This window comes from Hakea prostrata, chromosome 10 (assembly GCF_041222555.1).
Source record: "Hakea prostrata isolate BN-2017 chromosome 10, UWA_Hpros_2, whole genome shotgun sequence".
NCBI lineage: Eukaryota > Viridiplantae > Streptophyta > Magnoliopsida > Proteales > Proteaceae > Hakea > Hakea prostrata.
Window position 1 is genome coordinate 2,221,442 of NC_142609.1, and position 11,405 is coordinate 2,232,846.

General features: G+C 38.0%; 1 protein-coding gene across 1 annotated transcript; it reads right to left on the minus strand.

Annotated features, from left to right (window-relative positions):
* Nucleotides 1-8,432: 8,432 nt before the first annotated feature.
* Nucleotides 8,433-8,813, minus strand: LEA4-5 (Late Embryogenesis Abundant 4-5). Its single transcript, XM_089137033.1, has one exon. The coding sequence runs from the start codon at nucleotides 8,811-8,813 to the stop codon at nucleotides 8,433-8,435; it is 381 nt and encodes a 126-aa protein (XP_088993159.1).
* Nucleotides 8,814-11,405: the final 2,592 nt, after the last annotated feature.

Consider the following 11,405-nt stretch of genomic DNA (forward strand, 5'->3'; position numbering starts at 1 on the left):
ATTATTGACATTGCTGTATCATTTTCACTTGACTAATACCAAACAACTCCCCTAATATAAGCAATGAAAACATTACCTCCCAACCAATTTTAGAAGAAATTAATTGCAAGATATCAAATTCTACAAAGGCATTACAAATTTTATATATTATATGGGAAAAAATATTTATGGAATCAAAATGAAAGGAAAATTGTACTGGCCCTTCTAAATGAAAGCTAAGCTTTAAAATATTGACATCTTTTTTTGTTTGAGATATATTATTGCAAAGACTATTATACATTTACAACCAAAAAAAAAAGAGAAAAAAAAAGAGAAAAAAAAAAGAAAAAAAAAAAAATATTCCGAAGACATTGTTTGTCGGATTTTTTTTTATCATATTTTAAAAAAATATTTTTGAAAAAAAATAAACAATGGATTAAGTGTTTTACTAACAAAATGGACTTTATTTTTTTTGATGAATGGGAGTGTGTATTTTTCAAACAAAAAATAGAATATTGGTGCTTTAAAGATTCCATTTTTGAGTGTGAATGCAATTTGCTCAAATGAAAAATATAATATTGACAAGACAAAGCTGTTCTAGTGGTTGAAATCAAAAGAAAAACTTCTGAGTGAAGAGGTCGTGGGTACAATTCTAGGCATATTCATATCCCATCCCTAGCTTAATAAAGCCTTTTTGTACCCCGAAAAAAAAAAAAAAAAAACAAACATAATATTCAAATTATAAGCTGAAATATTTATGGGCTTAAAATATTACAACTAAAACAAAAGGCCCACCAACACAGCCCGGCCCTTGATAAATCCCATGAGACTAATCTTATGGGCTTAGCTTTAGTGAGCTTATACATTCAACACCCGGCCCAATTATGACTACCACAACTAATTACTAAATCCAATTCCAAACAAAGAACGTGCAGTATCAACAACATTTTATTTTTGATTAAAAACCCAATTTCACCGAACCCTAACCATCGTTTCAGCTGACCCCACCACCGGTCTGGGTGTAGCCACCGCCGGTGCCGGTTCCCCGGCGTCTCGTCACGGTGTTGCCACCACCTGTGTCGGTGCCTTGGACACCTGTCTGGGTGTAGTCACCACCAGCGCCGCTGCCCTGGAGTCCTGTTTGGGTGTAGCCACCGTCAGTCCAGGTGCCGTAGCCTCCTGTCTGGTTGTAACCACCGGCAGTGTCAGTGCCGTGGACTCCCGTCTGGTTGTCACCACCGCCAGTCCCAGTGCCCTGGACTCCTGTTTGGGTGTAGCCAGAGTCAGTCCCGGTGCCGTACCCTCCTGTCTGGTTGTAACCACCGCCGGTCCCGGTGCCGTGGACTCCTGTCTGGGTGTAACCACCGCCGGTTCCCGTGCCGTAGCCTCCTGTCTGGGTACTAGTGCCGTAGCTTCCAATCTGGGTGTAACCACCGATCAAACGAGGATCAGAAGGAGCCATGTTGGTGGTGGTGGTGGTGGTTTCATATGGGTGAGACGCAAATGCCGGTTCATCTACTCCTGCGAGTGGGTGTTCGGTCAAGCCTTGTTTGTGCAATTGGACAGTTGTACGACCCGCGGCGGCGGCGGTGGTGTGCTGTTGCTTCGCCGCCGCGTTATGGTGTTGCACCGACTGCTTGTTCCACTCGGCCTCCTCGATCTTATCTTGCTTACGTTGGGTAGCCATGTCCTTCTCCACTTGATCATGAGCAGTCATCTTCTCCACCTTCTCTTGTACTGTTGCTTTAGTCTTGTCCATGCCGGACTTGGCCGATGCTGCAATGTTCGACACTGTTTCCTTCGCCGACTGCATCTTCTCCGATCTGAAAAATATGATTTTCCGTCAACCTGGGTGAATCTGAAGACTAATACAGGTTCTTTTCGATTTGAAACGGTAACCGAATGATTAGAGCAGTTCGTGCGTGCGATTATATAGACGAAGCAGGGGCCCAGAAATTTGCCACGTGGACATAAATACACGTGGTGATTTCTTAGAGTAGTGAGTGGTGACACGATTATGGATTTTTGTCTCTCGTTGATAAGGTTCTTAATGTACCGACTTGTTACGTGGCTGTTCGTTGAGTTTGGCATTGCGATTTACTCGTGACACGTGTGGATGGTTTGATTAATGGCGACACGTGTGCCTTGATAGTTGGATGTGCAATAGCGCAACGTGATTGTCCGCAGAAGCATCACTAGGCGGTTTGAAGGTCATTGAGTTACCATATTTTAAGATTTATCCTATTATTGTGTTATGTCCGCAGAAGAATCAATAAATTTTTTTTATTTATGAAACATGATTTAAGATTTACTAAAACCTAGCCCTGATAAAATTTGACATAAAATTGAGAATTTATAGAGTTGTAGTAAAACAGATGGTCTTCACTCTTCAAAGTATACTTACCAGGATCTTGATTTGGTAGTGCCTTTGATAAAACTGAGTGAACTAATGTATTAAACTATACCGTTCAAAATTCGGTATGGTACGTACAAAAATCGAATTTCTTTGGTATGGTTGGTTTTAGATACTCATATTGTCGGTATGTATCGAAATTGTACCGAATTGGTACCATACCAAATTAAGGGATATAAATTGTAATTTACAATTCAAACACTCTTATTAGATTTACTTGTTTTGTCTTTATTAATTAGACTTACTTGCTCTATCTCTGTTAATATCAAATTCTATTGATTGGTCGATCACAATTTCATTAGGATCTTAATAAAATAATAACAAAAGTGGCATAAGTTCATTCGTACCAAAACTGTACCGCATTAGATACCGTGTTTAAACAATTTTCCGCACCGATTTAATACATAAAACTGTACCTACCGTGTAAATTCTATACGATATGGTTCTGGTTTTCGGTATTCAAAGTTGGTATAATACCGAAACCGTACCGATTGACACCCTTACTTGTACGCAACATCTAAATTTAAACAATCATAACTCTTTTTTTCTGGTAAATTACTGTCCCATAAGATTTTTAAATCTTGAGATGACCAAAAAAATGATAAAGTAGAAAAAAAACTATTATATGTACTAGGATTAATAGTGTGGTAAACACTCACTTCTTAGTGAAGAGGTTATAGATTCGACCTTTGTGAAACGTATATAATACCCCATTCTTTAAATATAAAAACTCCCTTGCTTCAAAAAAAAGAGGAAAAAAAAAAACTAAATAACCATTTCTGTATTACCAACAATAAAGGATACAAAAGGAAAAGAAATAAACTAAAATGAATGACAAAACCACTTCGACTTGATTTCATAGGGTATTGAATCAATGTAATTTTTTTTGGGTAAGCTTGAAAATTCAATGCCAATTAGGCCTATACAATGCTGGATCAGTGCTACTGTGTCGCCAATAATTGAGATCAAAATCTAATTCAATGAGAATGGTGGATGCCGTAGAATGAAGATCGTGCTTGAGAACAACATTGCTCCCAGCAGTGCATGGTCTAGATTCAATTTAGGATCCAAAAAAATTTAGACTGTTGAATCAACACTTCACTCAACGGTCCAAATTTGCTCTGAACTCCAAAACATATCTAGACCTTTGACTGCTTGGAATGGCGCTGCTCCCTAGCAAAATCAGTGGAATTAATGAACAACACTGGGCATTAATTGCGAAACCATACATATACTCGAGGGTAGCTCCCTCGTTAATTCAAGCAAAAGATTCATAGATCTGAAGTCGATGGAAATTAAAAACGTGGGCTTTTATGATTTAGGGTTAGCGATAAACTAGCTCTGCTTGCAGGAAGGACATTACTCCATGGGAAACTCTTTTTACACTATAAGCTATCCACTGTTCTGTGTCCAGTTTTTAGTTCTGGAGAAGCAGTAGAGATATAGAGAAGCATGGTGAGCCCAAAATGAAAGAAAAACTAAAACAACCATTATTCAATCTTCATTTCCAAATACAGAAAGTAGAAAGTAGAAACCACACATCACATTCAAACAAAGCACCCTAAATTACATTATTTCCTGCGAACCCTAATGTCCTTTTCAACTTCATAAACCGCCGGTCTTGTGGCCATGGCCGGTGATGCCATGTCCATGCAATGGAGTAGTTGTGGTGGTGGTGGTGTTGGTGTTAGTGGAGTGGTGTTTCACCGCCGCGTTATGCTGAAGCACTGATTGCTTGTTCAACTCGGCCTGGTCGATCTTTTCTTGCTTACGTTGAGTAGCCATGTCCTTCTCCAGTGGATTATGAGCCGTCAGCCTCTCCACCTTTTCTTGAACTGTGGCTTTCGTTTTCTCCATGCCCGCCTTCGCTGACGCTGCAACGTTCGATGCTGCTCCCTTCGCCGGCTGCATCTTCTCCGATTTGAATATAGACTTCCGAGTAAGAAATAAACACTGCTTTCGCTTTCGCTATCGGCAACGATGATTGGAAAAGCAAAGGCCAGGGCATCGTATATATACAAGTAGAACGAACATACTTGCCTATGACCTAACCATGGTTGGCTTGACACGTGTAAGGAGAACACGTGTTTATCCCTGGTTGTGATTGGTCATATTTTCGGCTATGGTTTTTTATGTTTATTTATTTATTGAGTATTATTTTTTTAATGTTTGTCGCCTTGGTACGTGGCTATTAGGTATTTGGACAGCGTAGCACCTGTGGACACGTGTAGTAAAACCAGGGACTACACGTGGGTGGATTTATCATCGTTGCTTTGAATAAATTCATCAATACTTAGATGGATAAGATCAACATTTCTTAAAGAAGGGTCGTGAATTTAACTCTTACTTATGCCATATATAATATTCCCATTCTAACCCATGGAAAAAATAATAGATTCATAAATATGCTTGATTCAATTTGATTTGGATGAAAATAGTTCAATTTAAGATGGTAAAACTTTTGAGAAAGGAGAGAGTAAATATAGAGATCAAATAGAAGCGAGAGAGAGAATTTTTTTCTTCAAATTAAAATTTTTTGGCTGACCAGTGACCTAGAATTTGAACTAAATTGCCGGCCAATGAATAAACACAAAACCCTCTAAAACCTATAGGTAAGGGTGTCAATCGGTATGGTTCCAACTTTGAATATCAAAAACCAAAACTGTACCATACCGAATTTAAACGGTACGATACTGTTTTGGTATTTACAAAAATAGTTCGATACGGTTTTGGGTATTAAATCGGTATGGGAAAACGGTTTAAACACGGTATCTAGTACGGTAGAATTTTGGTACGAATGAACTTATGCCACTTTTATTATTAGTTCATTAAGATTCTAATGAAATTGTGATCAACCAATCGATAGAATTTGAAATTAACAGAGATAAAACAAGTAAATCTAAGAAGAGAAGTGAATGATGAAATGAAAAACTGAAATAGGGATTTAAGGATAGGGTAAAGATAAAATGTTATGATTGTAAAATTACAACTTATATCCCTTAATTTGGTATGGTACCAATTCGATACATACCGACGGTATGAGTACCTAAAACCGGAACCCTACCGAAGAAATTCGGTTTTGAACGGTACGGTGTGGTTTTAGACGGCACGGTTCGGTATGGTTTAATGGTTTCGGTACGCAATTGACACCCTTACCTAAAGGGGTGTTTTGATGGCAATGATGCACTGGGTTGCCTATGGTTGGGATTTAAAGTGGTGATAAAGATTCGATCTCGATCACTTGTTTTGCTTTTTCTTTTCTTTTTTGGGTTTCAGTCGGTGCAGTTCAAAAAGTTGAAAAAAAAAAGAAAGAAAGAAAACCAAAATGGTTGGTCCACCATAATTGACCCTCTCCATTGAACGCGGGCAATTATCGCCAAGGGGTTAAAGCGTGTCAACTCCCGGGGGTGGCCCCCGGGGTGCCCCCCGGGAGTAACTCTGGCCTGATGAACCTTAGTTCCAAAAAAAAAAACAAAAAAAAAACACTGAGGCCAAATGCAAAACCTACTCAACCCTAGTCAATGGAGGATACAAATCCGTACTTTTCAAGGAGCCCTCTTCCATATATTACACAACCCTAGGCCTTTTAGTAGAATTCATAAAATATCTGAACAAATAATTTTGGTCATCCTCATCTATACACAAACATGTTATCAAGTGCAAAGAGATATAACCATGTTACATGAACACTACAAAAAAACCTATTTTTGGCGACGGTTTCAAAAACCATAAAACCGTCACCAAAAATAAATGGCTACGATTTATGACCGTCGCCATTGTCGTCGCCTAAACTGGCATCACGGATTGTTTTTTGGGGTCGACTTGGAAAACATTTTGGACAGTCCCAAGAACCGCTAAATTAAACCTTGGGCAACGGTTTCTCTAAACCGTCGCCAAAGCATACTATTGGCTCGTTTCCATAAACCGCGCCAAAATCATACTATTGGCACCTCAAACCGTCACCAAAAACAGATTGGATACATTGTATACACAAACATGTTACCGAGTGCAAGAGATATGACTTTGTCAATATCATGAGAATCAACCTTGTGGCAAATTATATGGATGTGAGCATCATAATAGGAAATGAAAAATCGTCACTTTGTTGATTAGCTGATGGTTTAGGGAACTAGATAAGCCTCCCATGTCTACAAAACTTGAAATTAGCTTAACATGTTTCACTTGAATAACCACATTTTATGAACACTTGCTCCTTCTTGCCAAATGGGGAGACTCCAAATTTGGTGTTATATTGTCTTAGTGAAGATTTGTAATCAAACTTACACACGTAACTTAGTGTACATTGCATTTTATTCACTTCTAAAGGTATTATAATCATAACTCAAAGTTAACTTCAATACAGTATAATTAACCTACCTTAATGGATACTGCATTCCTCACCAAATGGGTTTCTTCTTGCCGAACTCCTAAACTGCTATAATGTGTCTTCAATCCAGGGGTTTTGCTGTCTTTTTACATGTATTTGGGACATAAGTGTATTATGTAAATGTCTTTAGGGCAATTTGGTCATTTTGGTAGTTAATATATATATATATCCTCTTTTAGGTTTAGGGTTCAGTAGATGCGTCATTTTCTTGAGGAGAGTTCGAGTGAGAGAGGTTGCTCTTTGGTCTACGATTGCTTGGTTTCTGGTTCCTCTTCAAATTAGCTCTCGAATATGGTGAAGATGGAGTTTCTTGATTGCATCATGTGTGAAACTACTGGTTCTTAATTGTTCTTCATTCGTGTTGAAGAGTACAACAAGTTCTTCTCGTTCAAGGTGTATTCTAATCTTACTATTGTTGTACTTCCTGGTTCATGCTTTGTGAACTTGTGAGGGTAGATTCTTAGCACTGTAATTTTTCTCTCTGATATTGATTAGTGCAATTACTAAGACTCGTAATGATTGTGTCTCTCGTTTCTTGTGTCTCTCTATCCATTTCCACTGCATATTTAGGTATTGTTTCTTAACATATAATGGATTCCCACTTCCTTACAAAGCATGATCATGTATTTACGCATGCATGCAGTGTCAATTGATGATACTCTTGGTTTATGCCTACGGATTATTTTGGTTTTGCTTTTTTGAGTTGCTTGAAATTAAGACAATTCCAAGAAGAAAAAGAAAATATTATTGACATCGTGTTATGTCATAAAATCATCGCAATTAAATAAACTTTATTATAAATGTTTAGCAAAAGAGGGTAATATATCATTTGTGTCATTTGAACCTAAGGAAATATTGAGTGAGATTAAGATTGAATTTGAGTTATTATAACCTAAACAAAATTTGAGGTTGTTTTATCCTCTCCACTTTGCTGAATATAGTTTTTACTCAAGAAGACAAAAATAAAGCTGTGGGGGATTTAGACTTCAAATCATCAGGTGTACGGTATACTTGGCCATAATTTTTTTTTGTCTCGGGCATTGCCCTATTCAATTTGCTTGCACCAGTAATGCTGTAATGCACTGAACCCTGTTGGATCATGTTGAGAAACAGGAGATTCCAAAATAAATTTCAATCAAAATACATGATCTGAAAGCTTAAAATCACGTTAAACGATTCAACGCAGCAGAATCTAACTTCTCCACCTGCATCCCTTTTAAAGTGCGTGTGTGTGAGGACGCAGTTCGTTAAATCCAATCTCTTTTTTCAAGAAGGCATTGCTCAAGCACCTAAAATTCATTTTAATGAAGTCGTTCCAGAATTCCTGCAAATCTCCTTTTTGACATTAAAGCACTATATATAAATGTAATTATGTCAGCAATGAAGGCAACAAAATCAAAGTTGAGATCCAAGTAAATTAAATCAAAGCAGATTGGAATTGGGTTTAGAGCCTTAAAAGTCACAACGGTGATTTTAATCTGTTTATATAAACATAAAATTTCCAGTACAAAGCAACCTTCAAAGCACAACAACAACCGAACAAAACGGTCAACCATCAAACCCAACTACAACACAATAACCCAATGAAATAAAGCAAAGGACAACATTTTTATTTCACAGACCGTTGTTCATCAAACCCTAATCAACAATCTCTCAATGAGTATAACCACCACCTGCTCCCTGGTTGTAGCCACCACCCATGGTGGGGTTTGTAGTATGTCCGGTATGCCCGGTGGTGGTAGTGGTGGTGGTACCAGTGCCGGTGCCGTGCATTGGGTTCATCCCAGTTGCCGTGGTGTGACCGGTGGTGGCGGAATGTTGCTGTCTCGCCGCCGCGTTATGATCATGCGCCGCTTGCTTGTTCAACTCAGCTTGATCAATCTTCTCTTGTTTACGATGTGTTGCCATATCTTTCTCTACTGGGTTATGAGATGTAATCTTCTCTACCTTCTCTTGCACCGTGGCCTTCGTCTTGTCCATGCCGGACTTAGCCGATGCTGCCACGTTTGACGCTGCTTCCTTCGCCGACTGCATCTTTATCTTTCTCCGATTAAAACAAAAACTAGAACAGCTGATTCAGAAAACTGAGATTAATGAACTTCGTTGGATATGGAAATGGTTCTGCATGAAATGAAATATATAGAGGAAGAAGAAACTCTGAAAGACCGACACGTCGACGTTGAGACACGTGTATCTCAGGCACGGTTTTTAGTTTTGTGGATCGTTAAGATACGGTACTTTAAAGTTTAACCGTCCTTGTACGTGGCGGTTCGCTAGAGTGAGCGCGAGGAACAATGCAATTCCATGAGGACACGTGTGACACGTGTCGAATCTTGGGTTCATTTATGGCGGTGTGGATTTTAGGGTATAGTTGCCGCGTACGTTGTGGATCTGGCAATGAATTATCATGTCGTTGGGGGTGTCAATCAAGAATCGGGTGCAATCCGGTTCTGGTCTATTCTGGTCTGGTCCGTTCATAAATCGCATTTTGATTTTCTTTAGGAGAAACCATGTCAAGGATAGGAAATTAATGGCTTGAGCTGAAGACCTATCTGTACAAGCATCGCTGACTCTCCAGTCAGCGTCTGGTCCGTTCATAAATCGCATTCTTGATTCTCTTTAGGAGAACCGTCGTTGGATCGATGGCTTAAGCTGGCCCTGTTGTCGCTCCCTCTAGTGAGGGATTGCATGGATTTTGCTTGGTGTTGAGTGTTTAGTTCTGTTGAGACATTTAAAAACCTAATACCGGCCTTTAGTGGGGGATTGCATGATCTTGGTTTCAAGATTTTAACCTCGAAGGTTGAGAAACAACTGATCCAGATTGAAATCTCGACTAAAATGTAAGATCTCATGGCCTAAAATCTCTCTAAACAGCACATTTACCGAAGCAGGTATAGGTTTAACTGGCCACTAACTGTACCAGCATTTTGCCTAATTATTACTTCTGTTTTTTTATACAAACTGTCTAATAGGGAGTCTTTCATTAATTTGGTTCTATGTTTTTACAATGCAATTTCTTTCCTCAAACAAGCAATAATGGATTTACAAATCAAAGAAAATGGAAGAGGAGGAAATGAGGGACGGAGATAATCGATTTTGATGCAAAAAAAAAAAAAAAAAAGTGGTGGGTCTCACTGTTGCGGATTGTTGTACAAATCTCCCTAACCTTGTACCGGTTTTAAAAACCTTATGTGTTTTTGGCAAGTCCGCCCGACAAGAGCCATCGTATCTTCTGGGGATTATGCCTCTCCGTTATTGGTTCCAGCACGGATGCTGACGGAGTTGACTTTCTCAATATAAAAAAAAGGGAAGCTTGGCTGATTTGTTTGAGCATGATGTGCGTTTTGATTCAATTCCATAATCGGCCATGTCCCGAATTTCCCACCCTTTTTTTTAGAGCCTCACTCGGCTGTATTCCCGTCGATATAGGAAGAGGAACCAATGAGATTGACAAGTCAAGGTTAATGGCAAGGTTACACCCGATCAATCGGGTTGTACGGAGATTGGGCGATGTTACACCGGCTTAGGTATAAGCTTAAACAATAAAAGGTTACATTGGTTTTTCTAAATTATCAATCGTAAAAGGGAAATTGCCCCTCTCCTATACGTATCTAATTAATCTTATTCCTGCATCAATAGTTTTAATCTTATTCCTTCGTCAATAGTTTCATCTCTCATTCTTCCAAAAAAAATAAACTATTACAGCTCATTCTCTATTGATATTTCAAAATAATCAAATTATCTTTATTCTTGTCTTTTAATAAATTATGGTGATTTCTTTTTCTTATTTTTTCTTAATGTTATTATTATTTTTTTCTCTCTTTCTTATCAACTTTTCCATCTTTTATAGGAATCCATTATGAGCCGGATCCGGGAGCCAAAAGTCTCCCCCGCTTTCCACCCCCAAAATAGGGGGGGGGGGGGTTGGGGGAGTTTTTTTTTAATAATTTTTCAACAGGGGCCCCCCGATTTGGATGTAGAGCACTATTCATCCATTATAATAGTAAACTAATTTGCTATTTCTTCCTGCCCTGTTTTATAGAAATCCATTAAATTGAATACATGTTAGTTTTAAATTTTCTACTTTTATCCTCTTTAATTAGAACTTATTCAACATAATTAGATGTAGTTTATTATTTTTCCTTGAGTAAATTACATGGCATTTGCTATAGAGGGGTAAAACTCTTAAGTGTAGATGTAAAATAATCAAAACATCCTTATTATAGTATAATGACCAATATACCCCCATTTTAATTTTATCTGTTTGAAAGTTGTTGGTGACTTAGCTCCCATGTACTAAACTAAAGCGCAATGTCTTCTTCACGATAACTAGGGTGTAAATGGACCGGATTCAGATCAGATAGTGGTAATACAATATCCACATCCTATTATATTTGAACAGATTTGGATAATATCCTATATGTTTGGACAGATTCAATTGAATTCGAATGATAATCGAATAGTTATTTCTTAAGTAGATTCTTAGAGATGTGCATGAATACAAATTAAATACAAATTTTTGACTACTTATTTACATATTTACCATTTTATTTGTGAGGGTTATGTTTGAAATTTAAGAATTTAACAACTATTAATAGCTATTTTAGTAAAAAATCTAGAAAAATA